Source organism: Vicugna pacos, chromosome 20, assembly GCF_048564905.1.
Source record: "Vicugna pacos chromosome 20, VicPac4, whole genome shotgun sequence".
In the NCBI taxonomy this organism is placed as follows: domain Eukaryota; kingdom Metazoa; phylum Chordata; class Mammalia; order Artiodactyla; family Camelidae; genus Vicugna; species Vicugna pacos.
The window spans coordinates 43,209,582-43,229,248 of record NC_133006.1 but is presented as its reverse complement, the minus strand read 5'-3'; the positions used below and the strand labels follow the sequence as shown (position 1 = coordinate 43,229,248).

At 60.6% G+C, this 19,667-nt stretch overlaps 1 protein-coding gene and 1 long non-coding RNA gene across 3 annotated transcripts in view; one reads left to right on the top strand and one right to left on the bottom strand.

Annotated features, from left to right (window-relative positions):
* Positions 1-1,913, bottom strand: part of LOC140687858 (uncharacterized) — a 151,764-nt gene extending 149,851 nt beyond the window's left edge. For both annotated transcript variants that reach the window (XR_012062517.1, XR_012062518.1), the window contains exon 1: positions 799-1,913. This is a non-coding gene — a long non-coding RNA (uncharacterized lncRNA). The remainder of the gene's footprint in view (positions 1-798) is intronic.
* A 4,707-nt stretch (positions 1,914-6,620) lies between these two features.
* FOXC1 (forkhead box C1) lies at positions 6,621-9,886 on the top strand. Its single transcript, XM_072945786.1, has one exon. It carries the CDS (start codon positions 7,566-7,568, stop codon positions 9,180-9,182), a length of 1,617 nt encoding a protein of 538 aa, XP_072801887.1. The 5' UTR covers positions 6,621-7,565; the 3' UTR covers positions 9,183-9,886.
* Positions 9,887-19,667: the final 9,781 nt, after the last annotated feature.

The window sequence follows — 19,667 nt, the reverse complement described above, 5'->3', positions numbered from 1 at the left end:
GAGCCCCTGCTCTGGAGAGGCTCCCAAGAGGCCGAGCCCCTGCCCCGCAGGCCTGGCTGAAGCTGCAGGGGCTCCCTGGCTCTGTGCCACGGCTTTCCAGCCTCACTACTGGCTTCTGGATCAATCCTCCAGGCCCAGATCAAGTCTGAGTCGGGCAGAGGAGGAACTGTTTTCTGTAAAGAGAAGAGGCCCTGCCCTCCTCACTCGTCCTCTCTCCCACCTGCCTCTCACCTTCCCGGTCCCACCCCAACCTGATTCAGCCTTAGGCCCCCGCTGCCTTGAACAACAGGAGCTTGGTGGGACTGGGGCTGAGGAGCTGGGAGACGTGCTGGGGCCACTGGACAGGCCTCTGCACACTCTGAGTGGGAGCCTGGGCTCGGCCACTTCAGAGGCAGGTGCTCTGAGCCTCGGTTTCCCTCTCTGTGATGGGACAGCTGGGCATTTCCCTCATGGGGTCCTGGAGACCAGCCTGGTGGCTCTGTCCCTCCCCCGCCTCCTCTCTGAGTCTTGGGAGGGCACAGAGCAGGGTCCTGGTGCTCCCAGCGGCATGGTGCCCTGCGAAGGGAGGGCAGGAAAGATTACCTTGCCCTCCTGCACCTATTCCCAGGAGAATCTTCCTTGAGAAAGGAAGGGAAACCCAGGAAAGGAGCCAAGACAGCACTGGGGACAGGAGCAAAATCAGCCACAGGGCCTGGACCGGAGTGTCTGCAGCCCAACACAAGTTACGTACAGGGATGGTGGGTGCAAGCACTAAGGTGGATGAACATTGCCCTGCGTCATCACATTATCAGTATTTACCTTCCCAGAGATGCCCAGCATAGGGTGATGCCTCTGGCTGCTGGGATAACGCTGCCCAGGGAAACCTCCAAATATCCGTGGATTCACTGAATTAATCCACACATCATCGATCTGAAATGCAATTTTAACATCTGAAATCAAGGCGAGACTTCCCACCAACAATGTTTAAGAGTTCAACTTTTTCTTCATTTGGTGGCACATGAGCAATGTCCCTTGTCATAAATGGCATCTTAGAGCTGCGGAGACCAAGGGGAGTGAAGTCCCGAGGGAGCTGTGTGGTGTCTGCAGGTCGCTCATTCTCACGCCCTGCTTCCTCCTGCACAAGATGCAGATCAGGGTTAAATGAAAAGGCCCCTCACAGCACCCGGCAGGAAGACAAACTCATCGGTGCTTTCTGAGGGTCTGCAGTTAAGGCTGGAGAGCTGTCCTGGCAAGCAAGTTCGCACCCCCTCCCCAGCATTTACCCGCTGCCCCGAAGGCTGCCCTCTGCAGAAGGAGGAGGCCAGCTTCCAGAATGACTTTTTCTCTTTCCAGCTGGGGTCTTTGTGATCCCAAGCCAAGGGGACGTCGGGAAGAGCAAGCTCTGGGTTTGTCTGTTGCCTATAATTTGGTGTTTAACGCGAGTCAACTGTTGGCCTTAAAAAATACAAGCGTAGTCACGGTGAATATTACGCAGCAAGTAAACTTCTTCCTACTTCTTCCTTTCGTACCTTTATTTCTACTTACTATTCTGTGGAAATTTGCCTCTCTGTTCGCCAGAGTGTATCTTTTCTTTTATCTTCGTTTCCAAACTAAATACTACTAATCCGAACGCATACCTGCCCCGTGCCAGCGTCTCGCCGCGTCTGTCTGACGCGCATGTAAATGCTGAGGCTCCGCGGCGGGGGCCGCCGCGCGCGCGCACGTCTGTGCGTCGTGCGTGGGCGTGCGGGTCTCCGGGCGGCGATGCGCGTGCGGGTGTGGGAACGAGCCACGGCCGCTGTCCCGGCCTTTCTCGCCTTCTTCTCCAAACCGGTTCTTTGGAGGTTCGGTTTTCCGTAATTAAGACTTAAGGAGCGGTTGAAAAACAAGTGCTTTTTCCTGGAAACCAGCGGTCTTCATTTGCAACTTTTATTGGCAAACCTGGCTGCCAGTAAATACATTCCTTGGCATCTCCCAGAATGTAATTCACTTGAGGAGGCGGCCCTGCTTTTTCTGTAACATGCACATCAATTAAAGGGGCCGCTAGGAAGGAATGTAGCCGGTGGCTGCAAGCCTCCTACCAGGTCACCTCGGGTCCCAGGAACAAAAGCGCCGCGGCCTGCGCCTGGGTGTCTGAGCCGGTCCCTTCAAGGGACCTCCCGACCAGACTCTTCCTGCCGGGACCCTGGGTAGGTTGCAGGGTGCTAAAGTCAGGAGCAAGACCGGGGCCCTCCAGCGGCGTGGCCTCCCCCGGGTCCCCTTCCTCAGAGCCCTCTCCCCGGGGCTGCTCCGCAGGAGCTGGGAGGGGCGGGCGGGCGTTGGGGCCTCAGGTCGCCCAGAGGGCTGCGGACAGCAGGGGGCGCTCGGGGCGCGCGCAGGGTCGCCGCCAGAGCCCGTGCGGCGGGCAGGCCAGGTCGAGGGGCGGGTTGGCCGGGGACCTGCACCCCGTAGCCCGGAGCTCCAGCTTCGGGAGCGGCCCCGAGACGCCCCTGCCTCCCCTCCCTCCCCTCCCTCCCCTCCTGGCGCTCGGGGGCGCGGCTGGAAGCCTGTGGGGAACACCGGGCGGCGCTCCCAGGCACAGACGTACGCGGGGACCGGGAGGCCGGCTGCGCAGAGCCGGCCGGGTCCTTGCCCTGAGGGCACCGACAGCGGCCCGGGCCGAGGGCCTCACCGCCGCCCCACGGCCTGGGGACTACGCTGTCCGCACCCTACGCGCACCAGGCCGGGCGGGTAGACGCGGGACGTCGGGGGCGCGTCCCAGGGCCCGGGCCGCCCGCACACGGAGGGACCAGGGCGTCGGGACTCAGGCTCCGCAGGCCGCCCGGGCGGGAGCAGGGCGCAGCCCAGCTTATGGGACCCCGGGGCCAGTCCGGAGAGCCGGGAAGGCGACTGCTCGCAGGACGGGGCCGCCGACCCCTCCCCCAGGGCCTGCCTGTCTGCAGGTCTGTCCACTGCCGAGTTCTTTCCTCGGCCACCTGTAGCATGCGTGGGTGCGGCAGACGCCTGCTCCGCGCACCCCGCGTCCCCGCGCCGCGCTGCGGCCTCGGGGGCTCTAGGGTCGTCCGCCGCGCAGCGGATGAGCCCCAGTGGCTAAGCTGGAGCGGCAGGGGCCTCTCCCGTTAAGGCCCCGTTGGCGGTTGCGCCCCGAGTCTAACAGGGACCTGGATGGGGAGAAAACGAGGAGCGCGTGACTAGTCCTTCCCATTCATCCACCTTTCACGAATTTTATTTTTGTCCTGGATGGACAAAGGAAGCCCAGTCGTGCGCAGCCGGGCACCGAGGTTAAAGCTGCACTTTCCCTTGTCCTGCGGTTCGTCCTTGGTACCGAGCTCGCAGTGGACCCCAGAACCGCTCTGGAAGACATGCTTTCCTGCAAAGGGGCGACAGGTGGGCCGACCCGGTGGTGACCGCGAACAGGTGCTGGCACACTCCCTCCCGTGAGAGTAATTAATGGAACGGCCTGTCTTGGGGTCTTGGGGGGAGTTAAATTACCCACCCCAGAAACTGCCTGTGGACGCTGCCCTTAGCAGAGCAACTAAACAATACATTCAAACATGGAGATCACCCTGTCTTTAAAACACAATCGAAAAATAAACGCTGTTTTCATTTATCGTAGGAATTATTTGTCTACTAAGGAGGGAGCTGAATTAGGAAGACTGCGTTAACAGAATCTCTACTCAGAAACCCCCCAGCTAAGAGAGAAGTTGATCCGCCTGGAGTCTCGGCCACCCAGACGTTGGGTCCCCGCCCCTCCCTCGGCGGAGGACCAGCGCTACCTGCCCGCTGACGGTTTGGTAACGAATAACAGTAACTGACAGCCGCCTACCCTCCCCCGCCCCCGGGCTTCTGGTCTTCATAAACGAGGCCATATGGAGAACTCAGTCAAGTACCTAAATAGCTCAAAGACACCCCGAAACGGACTTGGCTACAATTGCTTGTGACTTCAGTCTAGCGGGGAGCGTTCATCCTCTACCCATCTCGCTGCGGTGAGGGCGACTTGGAGCCCCGGGGTTGCAAAGCCCCCAGGTCTAGACAGGGAGCCCCTTCCCTCGGCTTGGAAAGCCAGCCTCTCCTGACTCCCCCAGTTACTGGGCCAAGCGGCCCCAGCCAGTCCCGAGCTCCCGACAGGCCAGCTTCCCGGCACAGCCCAGAGCCAGGGCCCGCATACGCCGAGACAGTGGACAGAAGGGGCCTGTGCGTGTCCCGTGAGAGCACCTGACCAGGGCTGGGGTTCTCTGACTGGAGGAGAATCCTCGCACCTCGGGCTGGGCTCACCCTTCCCGGGAGTGCTCTTCTGGAATCCGGGCCCCACCCTGACCCCTATTCTCTTTTTCTTTAGAAGAAGAGAAAAAGAGCTCCTCTGGCTCCTGGTGGCCTGCATTGGGGCACCACCCCTCCCCTCCTGATGCGGGGTCACCACATCCCGAACTGGGCACTTCCTGGAGGGCTCACCACCCCCCTTCCCAGTGCTTTTCCAGCCTAGGGCCCGGGAGGCCTGTTTCGGCATGGCTGTGACGTCAGCCCCTCCCGGAGCTAAGGCCCCTCGACGCCCCGGGAATTATGACCCCGCTGGCGGGTCAGGGAGGGGATGGGGCGGCAAGGGCCAGCGACAGTCCCACCAAACATCCATTACCGCTGTCCCCTGCGGGACCTTCAGGCCGCAGCCACGAGGTGTCAGAAAGCAGCCCAAGGTTTCCGGCGGCAGCATTTCTGCCAGTTGAGTCAGGGTTGTGGGGGAGACAGTGATGGAACTACCCGTGGAGCAGCAAAGGGGGGGGCATCAGAAACTCTAACCTGAAAATAAAACCTTTAACCCATTCCCCAAAGACACCATTTCTGCACCTCAATTTTCGTGTAACACCAACAATAACGTAAGTCAAGTACTTGAAATTTGAAATAGAATCAAGCCGTGTAGTGGAGGTTTGCTTCCGAGGAAGCTTATAAAACACAAATGCAAGTATCTTTTCCTGGCGAATGTCCAGAGCTCGACCAGGAGAAAGCCGATCTTCATAAACGGCGCCCTCCTTTCTTCCGCACGCCAGATACTAATTTCACCACGGCGACTTTTATACCCGAAGCGGGGCCGAGCACAGCCCCGCGGTCGGATTTGCAGTTTATGTAACCAGCTGTTTCCACCTCTCCGGCCGCGGAGCGGGGAGCAGGGGAGGCGGCGCGGGGACCGGGGGCAGCGCCGCACCACCGTCTCCCGCGCGGCGGCCGAGTCGCCAACGCTGCGTTCCAGCTAGCGCGCCAGGAGCAGCGGAAACGCAGTTTAAAGGTCGAAGTCACCAAATGGCGAGGTGTTCGGTGCGACCATTGACTCACTCGGCCTCGAGGCTGACGCCAGAGGGCCCAGAAAGCCGCGGCCGAAGGGGCTGATTCCGTCCGGGTGCGGTGCAGAGGCTGCACACGAATTCCTTTTTCCTGTCTCGGGGCCTCTCTCACCTCTTCCCCTCCACAAATGTTTAGGAATACTGAGGCTCCTGCCGATAAGTCGTATTTCATCCAGCCGTGGCGACGCGGCCTTGCGGACGCGTAGGAAAGGAAGATCGCGAGCGGCCCAGGCGCTCAGCAGGCCCGCGCAGAGCCTGGGAGCCGGGGCTTCACGGCACCAGGCTAGTTCAGAAGGGGCTGGCCCCCACTTCTCTCCATTTAACGGTCCACTCCGAAACACAGCATGTTAAAACTGCACAGGGCTAACTAACACCTAGACTGGGGTGGCAGTTCCAACTGTGAGGAGTGAGAAAGCCGGATTCGATCCGGGCAGCCAAAAGGCTTCCCAACACGTCCTCGCAGTTAAAGATTGTCAGAATTTGGGGGATGGAGGTGTGAGTTGCTCTTCCTCACAGCTTCCTAGACTCGCCAGCTCCTCCAGCTTCCAGTAAAGGACCAGGAATGGCTTTTCGGCGTTGCCGGAAAATGCAGAATCGCGCGGCAGGCAGAGGGAGGCCCATCTCCTTCCTGCCCCTTGGGGGTTTCCCTCTCGTTTCTCTCCTCCCCATTCCATCCCAGTCACCTGAAAACTGCGAGTCTCTGACGCTTGCTCGAGGATTCTCCTGTGTTTATCCCCCAGAACCCCTGAGCCGCCCTGCCTGTGCGATTCTGAACTCCCCCCAACCCCCAATCACACCCCTTATCTCTGCGAGCAGGCAGCCACGCACATGTGGAGGAGGAGGTGGGACGTATTTATTTGCTTCTTGTCCTCACACCTGCTATTGTCACTGAGCCTGCAGCCTGATCCCTCCTCTGAGCCGAAAGATGCCGGACTCGACGAGAGGGGGCGGTGGCGGTGAACCCCCAAGAGGAGCCTGGCTTCCCCAGGCTCCAGCAGCACGCACCGCAGGCACCCCTGATCACCAGCCGCGGCCCCAAGCTCCAGGCAAGGCCCCATATCCCCCTCCCTTATTTCTAATGGGGAGGGGTCGCGGGGAAGGAGAGGTGGGGGCAACAACTCCTCCCCCACCAGGAAAGGAGCTCGGCTGTGACGGAGCCCTTAGAACAGTGCCCTTTGTAGCCCAGCTCAGGACTGGAGAGCCTCCAGGTGGGGGAAACCTGGAGACCTCTGGGAGCCAGGGAGACTGGCGCTCGGGGAGGGGAGGGGAGGGAAGAGGTGGAGTGGGAGGAGAGGAGAAGAGAGGAGAGGGACAGGGGAGGGGAGAGGAGAAGGGGAGGAGCGGCTCGGGAAATCCCGGCGCTGGAGCCGGCCACATCAGCCAAGGAATGGGAGAGAGCCAGCGCGAGACGCGGCTCGAGGACTCGGTGACATCTGGGAACAGCGGGCGGAGGAAGGATCTACGTGGGGCCTGGAGGACCCGAGAAGTCTGCGGGAACAATGGACGTCCAGCGGAGGGCCCGGGGTGGAGAACGGGGCCTGGCGCGGGCGGCAGGGCGCGAGGCGCGCGGCTGCGGGCTCCGGCCAGGCGCGGGCCGGGAGCGGGAGCGGGAGCAGGACAGGCGAGCCGGCGCGCGTGTGGTCAGCCCCTCGGTCCTCCGCGGCGGGGCGCAGGCCGGCCCGGCTCGGCCTCCGGCTCCCTCGGAGGCGTTCCCGCCTCCCATTGGCTGCGGCCGCCGTGATGGGGCGGGGCTCCGCTGCCCGGAAAAAATGTAACTGCGTAAAAAAGTCCTCGCCTGGGTGACGGATGCTCAAAAGTTCAGAAGTTTTCCCAATGCTTCCTTAAGCGGCCGGCGCGCAAGAGACTGAAAAAAAGGTGACGCGGGCCCGGGCAGGCGGCCGGCGCGCTGCCCCCCGCCCTGGTTATCTGGCCGCCTTCGCCGGCGGCTGGGGCAGAGCCTCCTGGAAGGCGCAGGCGGTGCGGCGAGCCGGCGTCTTCTTGTTTTCTAGTTTGGGCTCCTTTCTCCCGTTCCCGCCTGGAAGCGGCTGCGCGCGTTCAAGGCCGTGGGCCGCGTCCTCGTCCGGCCCTCTCCGCCGCCCCGAGCCTCCTCGGCGGCCGGAGGCGCCGCGGAGTCGCGAGCGCAGGGGAGGCGGCGGCCCGGCACCAGCCCGCGGGCCCGGACTCGGACTGGGCGGCCGGCCCGAGCGAGGGCGGGGGGCGGCGGCGGCGGCGGCGGCGGCGGCGAGCGGGGCCATGCAGGCGCGCTACTCCGTGTCCAGCCCCAACTCCCTGGGAGTGGTGCCCTACCTCGGCGGCGAGCAGAGCTACTACCGCGCGGCGGCGGCGGCGGCCGGGGGCGGCTACACCGCCATGCCGGCCCCCATGAGCGTGTACTCGCACCCGGCGCACGCCGAGCAGTACCCGGGAGGCATGGCCCGCGCCTACGGGCCCTACACGCCGCAGCCGCAGCCCAAGGACATGGTGAAGCCGCCTTACAGCTACATCGCGCTCATCACCATGGCCATCCAGAACGCTCCGGACAAGAAGATCACCCTGAACGGCATCTACCAGTTCATCATGGACCGCTTCCCTTTCTACCGGGACAACAAGCAGGGCTGGCAGAACAGCATCCGCCACAACCTCTCGCTCAACGAGTGCTTCGTCAAGGTGCCGCGCGACGACAAGAAGCCGGGCAAGGGCAGCTACTGGACGCTGGACCCGGACTCCTACAACATGTTCGAGAACGGCAGCTTCCTGCGGCGGCGGCGGCGCTTCAAGAAGAAGGACGCCGTGAAGGACAAGGAGGAGAAGGACCGGCTGCACCTCAAGGAGCCGCCGCCGCCGCCCGGCCGCCAGCCCGCGCCCGCGCCCGCGCCGCCCGAGCAGGCCGACGGCGCCGCGCCCGGAGCGCAGCCGCCCCCCGTGCGCATCCAGGACATCAAAACCGAGAACGGTACGTGCCCCTCGCCGCCCCAGCCCCTGTCCCCGGCCGCCGCCTTGGGCAGCGGCAGCGCGGGCGCCGCCGCGGTGCCCAAAATCGAAAGCCCCGACAGCAGCAGCAGCAGCCTGTCCAGCGCGGGCAGCCCCCCGGGCGGCCTGCCGGCGGCGCGTCCGCTAAGCCTGGACGGCGCGGAGCCCGGCCCGCCGCCCGCGCCCGCGCCTCCGCACAGTCAGGGCTTCAGCGTGGACAACATCATGACGTCGCTGCGGGGGTCGCCGCAGGGCGCGGCCGCTGAGCTGGGCTCCAGCCTCCTGGCCCCGGCCACCGCGTCCTCGCGCGCCGGCCTCGCGCCCCCGCTGGCGCTCGGCGCCTACTCGCCCGGCCAGAGCTCCCTGTACGGCTCCCCCTGCAGCCAGAGCCCCGGCGCAGGCAGCTCTGGCGGGGGCGGCGGGGCGGGGGGCGCCGGGACCTACCACTGCAATCTGCAGGCCATGAGCCTGTACGCAGCTGGCGAGCGCGGCGGCCACGTGCAGGGCGCGCCCACGGGCGCCGGCGGCTCCTCGGTGGACGACCCCCTGCCCGACTACTCCCTGACCCCGGCCACCAGCAGCAGCTCCTCCTCTCTGGGCCACGGCGGCGGCCAGGAGTCTGGCCACCACCCCGTGGCCCACCAAGGCCGCCTCGCTTCGTGGTATCTGAACCAGGCGGGCGGGGACCTGGGCCACCTGGCAAGCGCGGCGGCGGCGGCCGCGGGCTACCCGGGCCAGCAGCAGAACTTCCACTCGGTGCGGGAGATGTTCGAGTCGCAGAGGATCGGCCTGAACAACTCCCCCGTGAATGGGAGCAGCAGCTGTCAGATGGCCTTCCCCTCGGGCCAGTCCCTGTACCGCACGTCCGGGGCCTTCGTCTACGACTGCAGCAAGTTCTGACAACATCCCCCCCGCCCCGCCCGCCTCCTAACCGAACTGAACCGGACCCCCCCCCCCCGAGCAGGAGCAGCCAAAGAATCCTCGATGCAAAACCGAAACCAAAAAACCCAATTTGAAAAACTTGAAAAACGTCCACCAAACCAGCGAAGAGAGTCCCTCCGTACTTCCAACTCACCAGCAGGAAGAAAAGCATTTTCTTAAAAGACGGATTTGGAGCCACCCCCAATTTGCCGTATCTAAATAAACAAAAGCGTAAACTGTTTTGCACAGACCGCAGAGGCATGGTTTGTTAAAGGACAGTGTTACTCCAGATAACACGTAAGTTTCTTCTTCTTTCAGAGAGCACGCGTTCCTCCTCTCCTCTCGTGCTGCCTTCACCTCTCACCTGTAAGATATTGCTTAATCCTATGTGGAAAGGAGGGGGGAAGGTCCCGTGTTTGAAAATCGCTTTCTTTTTATTCATGGACTTGTTTTAAAATGTAAATTGCAACATAGTAATTTATTTTTAATTTGTAGTTGGATGTCGTGGACCAAACGCCAGAAAGTGTTTCCAAAACCTGACGTTAAATTGCCTGAAACTTTGAATTGTGCTTTTTTTCATTATAAAAAGGGAAACTGTATTAATCTTATTCTATCATCTTTTCTTTCTTTCTGTTGAACATATTCATTGTTTGTTTATTAATAAATTACCATTCAGTTTGAATGAGACCTATATGTCTGGATACTTTAATACAGCCTTAATTATCATGAGAAAAAAGATTTCAGAGATTAAAACACTAGAAATTACCTGTCCTCCTAAATCTCTGAGTAAACGGAGAAGCCCTCTGACTACTTCTTGCCAAATTTTACATGAAAGTCTCTTCTTGTTTAGACTTTTTTTTTCCGGCAGCACCTTCTGCAAAATGTACTGTATAGTCAGCTTGCTTTGTGGCTAGTAAAAGGTATTTTCCTAAACAGATCTGAGTTAGCATATACACAAATGCATTTTCTCAGTAATGAGCACATGACTTGGAAATTTTAAGCCCATGAATCAGCAGCAGTCTTGCCACAGTGATACCTGTGTGTGGAGAGAGAGGACTGAGTCCAGATACACAGATGAATATTTGGCTTGCGTATCACATAAAAGCAAACAAACAAACCTGCGATGTGTATTACACGTCTCGGGGAGCCAAATGCTGGATGGATTTTTTCCTATTAATTTCCCTCCTTTTTAAGAGGAAAAATAAACCAGTTTTTAAATGTATGTATATCATCCACATTTACTAGCCTTCATGTCTTACGTAGAAGGATTGACTTTTTTAAAAATGTACTGTGGGTTGGAAAGGGATATTTAATCTTTGGGAGCCTATTTTAGAAGATATGTTTGTAGAGCAGTTATTTTCTGAAAAAGATTTAAAGCGAAAACAAGAAGGAGGAAAGAGCAGAGCATTTTAGTCCAGGTGGTTTCTTTTCAACCCGATTTTTCTTGTTAATTTACAGTTAAACCTAGGGGGCAATCCGGATTGGCCCTCCCCCCCTTGTAAATAACCCAGGAAATGTAATAAATTCATTATCTTAGGGTGATCTGCCCTGTCAATCAGACTTTAGGGAGATGGCGATTTGATTACAGACTTTCAGGGCCTTTCCGTTTGTTTTCGAGATAATACAGTTTCCTGCTATCTGCCGCTCCGATCTAGAGGCAACACTTAGCAGTAATTGCTGTTGCTTGTTGTCAAAATTTGATCATTGTTAAAGGATTGCTGCAAATAAATACACTCTACTTCAGTCAAAAACTGCTCTACGTGGCCTCTGATTTGCTGGGTCCCTGGCTCACAGCCGCAGCCTCGCAGCCGGTGTCCCCCGGGGCAAGCGGCCTGGAGCGGCCTTCCTGCGGCGCCAACCGCCCGGAGTCGGAGCCCTGGGCAAAGGCGGCCTCGCGCTTCCCAGGTGCACCCTGCGGGCTGGGAAGGGGAAGGGTCCGCCGACAAATGTCGTCCTGCTCGCGGCCGCGCACTTTTGTTAGCCCCGCGCGGAGCGGGGTTTGCGGACAAAGGGACGGTGGCGGGAGCTGGGCTGGCCAGGCCCGGAGAGAAGCGGCTGCAGCAGGTGACCAGCGGCCCTGTCCCCCCAGACGAGGCCGGGCCCCAAGGCGCGCTGCGCCGGCAACGGGAGCTCGCACTTTCTGCCGTAGTTGGTCCCCTTTCCCGAGTGGGGGCTGGCGGTGCGGGCTCGGGCCACCCGGGCTTTCCGGCTGGGGCGCGTCTCCGCGACCCGACGCCCGCCTCCGGGGCCGGACGCTCCCCGGTTAATTAGGGGAATGACGCGCCCGCGCCCCTCTGCACGCCTGCCTCCTCCCCGACCCGGGGGGCGGCAGGAGAGAGGCGGGCTAGTAGCGGGCCGGGTCTTGGCGCCGGGACGACCGCGCTCTGGGCAAGGCGGCGGGAGCCGCGGGCGGAGGAGGGAACCAGGGGCGCCGCCGGCGGGCCTGACCCGGGGCTCCGCGTGGCTCTGGGCTCCGGCTCCGCGCCGCGCCCGCCGCCTTTGTTTTGAAGACGCACGTGTGTGCAGGAGCGCGGCCGCCCGGCGGAGGGGCCACGGCGGGCGCTGCTCCCGGCGCCCGGAGGGCCCCGGCCCGCCCGGTCCCCCTGCCCCGCGGCGCTGGGCCTCCCCGGCCGGCCGCGTCTTCGCGCGGCGTGTGCGCTCGGTTTGCGGAGGCCACGGGTCACCGGGAGTGGCCGCGCGGGCGGCGGGGCCGGCCGGTCGGATCCTCTGGCCCGAGACCCTCCACGTCCCCGCGGCCTCGGCGGCCCGGCCTAGGCCCAGCCCCGCGCTGGGAACTCGGGCGGCGCGGCGAGGGTGGGCTGCGATCGGGGCCGGCGCGCAGGAGAGGCCCGGCTGGTCCTGGAGGGCGCTTCCGACCCGGGCCGGCCCTTTCTGGGCCGCGAGTCTCGGCGGCTGGAATGGGAGCCCGGCAGGAGCGCTCAGCTTCGAGGAGGAGCCCTTACGAGAGGGGCCCTCGCTGCTGCAGCCGGGAGAGTGTTTTAAGCGCTCGCCTGGAAACCTCTTGGCAATCATTTTTGCCTTCTTGGATTCCAGCGTTTGAAAATTAGGCCTTTAGGACCTGCGTCTAGGAAGGTGTTTGAGTTATACTAGAATCTGGAGAAAGGAGTTATTTCTACCTCATTGTTCAGAGGCTGTGCTTGAGTGGGAGGTCGTAAGTTTCTGCTCATTAAGCTGATTCTTAGAACCACTTAGGTGACGTTCTCTACTATCAGGACGTTTGTTTTTGGATTCTCATTCCCAGTTCAAGAAAAACCAACTCCTGCCAGCCTGAGACGCCTTATTCCTTGCTGAGCATTATTTATCCCCTAGTGCTTTGAGTGTTTCATTTGTACCTTTGGTAGCAACAAGGGTAGTTTTGCTGTAAGAATATTCTAAGAAAAACTCCTTGATATTTTAACAAATTTTGAAATTAGCCTGGGACACCAGACAGGACCCAGCTGGGGGACTGTGCTGATTTTGAAGTCAGCCTCTGTAGAAAGCTTTAGAAGAGTGTTTTGTCTCCTATGTGGCAGTGGGCACTTCTTAGCGAGTTCCACCATGAGCAGGCAACGCCAGTGCGTAGTGTGCCACATCCAAGCACACCTGGTGGGTGCTGCTCTCCAGGGTTATGTCGTTAGCAGGCCCTTTCCAACAGGCTGCATGCAAACAAGCATGCATTTTACAATTTATCATGCCACACAGTATGTGTCATTAATAATCGGCGTTTGCAGGGGAATAAGGCTCGATTGTGCTGGTGGCCCGTAAGCTCTTTGCTGTTTCCTGCGGGGTCAGAAACAAGGGTCAGGAAACAAGAGTGCCTCACAGCCCTATGGCGCCCGGGAACTTTGATAGGTGGAGAAGGGACATAGGACCTTTTCTCTCCCATCCTGTTCCCTGTGGAAGGGTCTCAGTTTTTCAGGTGGAGAGCCGTTTGTTTTGTTCTTAATGGTGCAAAACCCCAGAGAGGCCCCAAAGTCTCTGCTGGTCCAGGCTGCCTGGCTGGGCTGCCCAGGAGGGACGGGAGGCACCCACAGGGCCCTAACACCCAGCAGTGTTCCTTCTCCCATGCTGTTAGTGGCAGCTGGAGTGACAGTTTCTTCTGATCCCCAACCCACATCTTGGAGCTTCTGGAGAGGAGCCCCACTTGCTTCTGAGCCCAGTTCCCACCACTGGGTCCCACCGGCTGTCTCAAGGCCTCCTCTTTAGACTCCTGTCGACTCATTTTGCAGAGCTGCTCGCGAAGCCATTAGCCCTCCCCACCCAGTCATAAACAAATGTCGCTTTAGGGTCAAGATTGATGGTGGCCATGGAATAACGCTGGCCCGGCAGGACAGAATCCCATTCTGCCGGGCGTTCTTCAGCCAAGCAGGGAGCTTTGGGGGAAGGCGGGCAGAAGGGGAGAAAAGGGACAGAGAGACCATAACAGTGTTCACCCCATGAGTTGTGACAGGAGGGGGGGCAGAGGCCAGGAAGCCCTGAGCTCAGGAGGCTCCAGCAGGGCAAAGCCTGATTGAGTCACACGGTGGCCATGGATGGAGAGAAAGCCCGCTGACATTTGCTAGGGGGCTAAATGCTGGTTTCAAAACCCCCATTTTTCTGAAAGCTCCTATTTCAGTTACAAGGAGGTCAAGATGACCCTCGCAAAGAGCTTTTTATTAATGGCATTTTCGGTCTTCCTTCGTTATTTGGGCTCTGTGTTGGTAGCTGGAACTTTGTGGCCTGCCACCCGTTCGCTCCATCTCCCCCTTTCGAGTGTGACTCCATCGTGATCATTAAGTTCCGCGTGTCTCTCTGTCTCTGCCCTTCTGTCCTGTCTCTGTCCCTGCCTTTTCCCGCCCTCTTCCTCCCAGGCCTCCACAGAAGGCCTTGGGGCCGAAGCCTCTCCCGGATGTCCCCGAGCCAGCTTGGGCCACCTCGCAGGGGAACGCATGCCCACCCGGCACTGCACCGGATGCCATGACCAGAGCTCGTGCTCAGGCCTCGGACAGACAGGGCCACACAGCAGCACTGGCAGTTCCGGGTCCAAGTCCGGCTGGGAAAGGAACAGTCCTTAATCCAAGGAATTCCAGCTCCAAACTCTGTTCAGGAGAATGAAAGCCGCTTCTCCAGGACATTCTCAACGTGATTAGTAGTGGAAAATTGAGCCAAATGTACCATGTCCGCCTTATTGGAAACCAAAATATGGCGCAGGGAGCATAAGGCCAGCGGAAGACCTCTGCTGCGCCCCCTCCCATCTCTCCCCAGCACCGAAGAAGCCCTCTGCTTTCCATTATCCTGTTGTTGTTGACGTGACGTTTTCCCTCACTGATTTCAGACTTGCAGCATATTGAGCATATCGCAGGGTTGCCATGGGATCTGGGATTTCCTCACTAGAGATCAGGGAGCCTTCAGACAGGAGAGAAGGGTGGAGCTCCTGGAAGAGACACAGGACAGGGGAGGCCAGCCTGCCTGGTCCCAAGAGAGGGCTTCGCCTTGCTTTCTGCTCCGAGTCTCCCCACTGCGGTAGGCTGGGTGACTGAAGCTCAGAGGTGCTTCCCCAGGTCTCTGCTCTTCCAGATGGCACCTCCCGCTTTTCTCTCGAAGAGCATCTTCTTTCTCTGGGAGCCTTTGGGTTCCTCCATGCCCACTGCCTGTCCCCTTTCCCTGGCTGCACTGGCAGGTCACTCCCAGGAAGGACGCTGGGTGGGCTGCTCCTTTGCCCCCCCCCCAAGTCAACACAGCCTGGTGCTACTTGGGTGGCCCTGGGCGTTTGCAGGAGTGAGCAGTAGGCAGGCCGCCAGAGCTGGCGGAGGGGCCTCTCCATTGACCTGGGTGGTGGGACCCCAGGCATGGCCTAGAGAAGGAGGAGGCCACTGCCAGGCTCCGCGGGGACGGGGACACAGAACTGGAGGTTGGGGGGTGAAGGAGTTTCCTCTAGTGCTTTGAGGATGGTTTAGATCACACAGAGAGAGGGAGAGAGAGAAGAGACAGACACCCTCCCTCCCTCATGACCCGGGGGAAGAGCAGGAAAACCAACACATTTAGCGCCATTAACTCTTAAGGCCCTGCATTTCCTTCAGTGTAAAAGCAGGTCATTGGGCCCGGAGGCTGCGTGGGGTCTTGTTAATGGCTACAGATGTACCAACCGGACAGGGGTGGCCAGCACGTGTTTAGGCGGTGGATCGGATTCTTAAAAATCTGCCAGTGGAGGAAAAAACGACAACGCTGTCCTCTGACTAGTGCGACATCCCAGGCCCCGGCGGCACCCAGCGGGCGTCCCTGAGGCTGCGGGGCCGGTCCGAGCCTCCCGCGCCCGGCGCGCAGCGCCAGGGTTCAGGGCCGGTCGGAGCCGCCTCGGGGCCACTGGGGAGCCGGGGCGCCCCGGACAGCAGAGGCCGCGGGGGCTTCCGAGCGGTCCGTCCCGGGGAGGATTTTTGTGATGATGCCGGAGGACGCACGCGGGCAGTGTCCGGGCCTCGCTGCCAGCCGCTCGGTCCCAGCGAGAGGCGGTGGAGGGGCCACGGTGGCTGCCACGGCCCCGGGCTGTCTGCGTGCGAGACAGTCCCGGAGAGAACGCGAGGGCTGACAGCCCAGGCTCAGCCCTGGCCCCCGCGGGCGCTTCCTGCGCGGAGTAGCGGGAGGTGCCGGGCAGTGGTTTCCAGAGTGTTCGGTGACCAAGAGTCAACCCGACGCAGCGCAGCTTTTCAGGACGGGTCCGCGGGGCAGGGTCAGAGGAGCGGGGGCGCCGCCGCCGGGACCAGGACTCCCTCCGCGCCGAGCTGCCAGGGAGAAGTGGCACTGCAGGAAGGCCCCGCCAGACGGCCCTTCCCTGGCGGCCTCCTCGCCATAAAAAGCCAAACTCAAGCCGAGGTCCTGACCCCTTCCAAATATACACTCCCGAGCCCGAGCGGCCGCTCCAGCCCCAGGCAGGCCTCAGGCGGTGCGGCCACCTCACCCTGGCCCGGGCCCAGCGTCTCCCGTCGGGGCGGCCGTCGGTCGCTGGAGGCCCCACTGCAGCTGCCTCCCCCAGTTCACCCACCCACCTGATCGGAGTTTTGGGCCTCGGCCCTTCCGAGCGCCGTCCCCTCGCTCACTGGCGCCTGGACGGGGCCAGGGCTGGGCCGTGCCTGATTTTCTTAACCACAGTTTTCCATCGCGTCCTTGGCTCCCGCCCGCGCTCGGGCCCGGGGCGCGCGAGGCTGGGCACGGGGACACGTGCGCGGGGTCCCGCCGCCCGGGCCGGGGGAGGGGCGCGCGGCCGGCGCATGCGCGCGGTCAGTTCCCTGAGGTTGCCGTCCGGGTCCCTCCGGAGGCGGCGGAGCCGCGACGCGCGCCCGCCCGGGACCCCGCGTCCGCGTCGGGGCTCCTCGGCCCAACAGCTCGGCGGGCCCAGTGCAGCGGCTTCCGCGCCGGGCTCCGGGCCCGAGTCCAGAGATCAAAGCGGGCAGCGGAGAGCGGGGTGTCGGCTGCGTGCGACCCCTGACCCTGCAGGAAGGGCGGGAGCCGGGGCCTGGGGTCGGGCCGCGGTCGCCGGCCTCCCAGCAGAGACGCCCCGTCCGAGGGAACGGGTGAGGGTGGGTGGGGGCCTGCCGTCGTGCTGGGGACGGGGCCTTGGGACAGCCTCCGGCGGCCGGCGGGCACCCCGTGACGGGCCTGAGGGGGCAGAGGCGGCCTCTCCGGCCAAGGACCCAAAATGGCACGAGAGAGAGACGCGGGCTAATTCTGGTGGCACGGCCCCCTGGTGCCGGGCGCGCCAGGGTGTGCGCGGGTAGCCTGGCCTCCGGACGCTCGGGGCAGGGCAGCTGCGCCAGACCGTCGTAAAGGGGACACTGGATGGCAGGGGGCAGGCAGTGCTTGGCGTGGCTTTGCAGCCCAGCTGTGGCTGCTGTGTGTGACCCCTCGGCACCCTGCTGATTAAAACCTACCCGTTTGGGAGAGGCGAGGGTGGCACTTTGGGACCTGTGTCATACAAACACACACACTTCTGGTAGAACTCCCAACGACCCTGCCCCAAGCCGTGCACGGACTGCGGGAGCTGCGGGTCCTGAAAAACAGATGACTTGTGAACTTGGACTTATGGCGACACATCTTAAAACTGAGAATGCCAGGCAGGAATTCCCAGTACAAACAAGGTGCCTGAGTGCTTTAAGGCTTTTTCTCGGGGCTTAGAAAGTTGTGAACAATACACTTAGGGTTATTTTCAAAGGAAATTTTGAGGTGTTGCCTCCAGCCACAAGCTTTAGGAGCACAGGGAAGGTCTCGTTCATGGAGCCAGGGTCTGCGCGGCCTGTGCTCGGTGTTGGGAGCGAGGGTTAAAGGACCCCGCGAGGACCCTGCAGTGGAGTCTGTACTGGCCCGCCAAGAGCCCGGCCTCCGCTTTCCCAAGGAGCCGTCGTGTGTGCACCTCCCTGCAAGGGCGGCAGCCTGCGCTGCCTGTTTCCGCCGCAGACAGCTGTGGAGTGCGTCAGGTTTACGGGCTGGGCCTAGCTCCCTCCTAACTCCTTAACAAAGGACAGCATGCAGCCCACCACACTTTGGAAGGCAAGTCTGATGCACACTGCCACCAGCACTGCCCAGGGACCCAGGCGCCTCGCTGCGCACCTCAGGCAGGAGTGTGAGGCCTGACTGCATCGCTCTCACGTTTGGGTACTGGAGTTTATTTTAACCTTCTTAGTTTTTACTTTAAAGATCAAGGTGGAAGATGTTTTAATCTCCCCTAAAATGAATAGTCAAAGTTGGCAGAGCAGCAAAAAGGAGGAAATAAGTTCAGTGACACTGAGTTGAGATTCAAAGTAGAAGAAACCCTTTAATAAAAATTGTCTGGAAGGAGATCCAGAGGAAGTTCACAGCCCAGGAAGCAAGCACAGAAAGACTCCAATCTCCTTTTTCTCCTTTCAAGCACACACAGGGAGGCCAGGAAGCCAATGCCCCTCCAGCCCCATCGCGGATGACATCGCGGATGCCGGAGTAGAGAGGAGACTGCCACCACAAACACTTCTTGTCTCCTTCAAACCGATGCTCCAGGCCGTTTTGAGAAGAATAATGTAACACCGAGGTGACACTGGAGCCCCATTAACCCCCTGCTTGACCCTCTCCTGTCCTCACTGGGACACGCTGGAGTGGGGCCTCCTGCGGTGCGGGTGTGGGCCGAGGGGTCAGAGGAAGAGGAGGGTGCCTGTGTATGTAGCAGGTGAAGGCTGAGGGGAGTGTGTGTGTATGTACTGGTGAGGTTTGTGAGTGTGTGTGCCTATGTGTGTGTGTGTGCTTGTGTGTATGGCTGTGTATCTGTGTGACCGTGACTGTGTGGCTGTGTATGACTGTGTGTGACTGTGTGTGTGCGTGCGCGCGCCTGTGTGTGTGCCTGTGTGCGTGTGTGTGCGCGCGCGCCCACCAGCCCGCCTAGTCCTGGGGCCCAGCCTTTCAGGGACCATCTGTTTCCAATTAGCAGCATCCCGGCTGGGAGAAGGCCCGTCCCGGGGCAGCTCCTGAGACCGGGTGGGCCCGCTCAGGCCCCCAGTTCTGCTCCACCGGAGCCCTGGCCGCCCCTGGCCGGCAGGCTTTCACAGCAACTGGGGCAACCACACAAAGAGCCCTCTTTCCTGCACCAGCCGCTGGAGCCTGGGTCCTCCCAGGATCATAAACCTGCCTCTGAAGACATTCAGAAATAGTTCAGCTGCACTCACAGGAGCATGTGCAAAGGCTGGAATTCCATTTGCCGTAAAGTTTTACTTTCCTTGCAGAGGGAGGGAGGGGGAGAGAGTCCTGACCTAATTTGTTCTGGGGCAAGATGCTGCATTTCATGCAGCGGTTTCTACCCGCACACAAACCCTTGCTCGATGCAGAGGGGTCCTGCGCGTGTGTCCACCTGCCTGAAGCTGTACAGACAGGCCGGACACATGAGGTCCAAGCCAGGCTCCTGAAGGATGCGCTCGGGGAACCCGGATTTCTGATTAACCTGACGCAGTTCACCTGCATGCTGTCTGGCATATATTAGGCACTTAATATAAACAGGCTGAGCGACTAAATCAAAATTAGACTCAAAGAGCAATCTAGTACTGAGAAGAGGTTTGAAGGGAGTCTCGCGTGTAAGACTGGAGACCGCAAGCAAAGGCGTGGGTAGCCCGGGGCCTGGCATGGAATCTTCCAGCAGTATTTACCCTCCTTCAAGTTCCTTATCCTAACGCCCTCTGCTTCTCAAGCCTTCTTTTGGGATTGTGTGAGCCCCGTGGGTTCTAATGACAGTCGCAGGGACCAGAGCCGGTGTGAGGGGTGTGAATGCCGCCTTTCTGCAGGACCTGGGTTTCCAGATAAGCCGCACAGTGGCTTATTGTCACCAGGACTGGAAAGCGCCGTCGCAGGCACAGAGGAGGACTGGCAGGGGCTCCTGCAGAAGGAGCCACTTCACTCCAAGGCATGGTTGGGTTGTTTTCTTTTGGGATTCTCGGGTCCTGCTTTTGTAACTTGTGAAGACAGGGACTGTGTTAA

What these genes read in the sequence shown, in the direction of transcription:
- FOXC1 (XM_072945786.1), top strand. Translation starts at nt 7,566, where the DNA reads ATGCAGGCGCGCTACTCCGTGTCCAGCCCCAACTCCCTGGGAGTGGTG.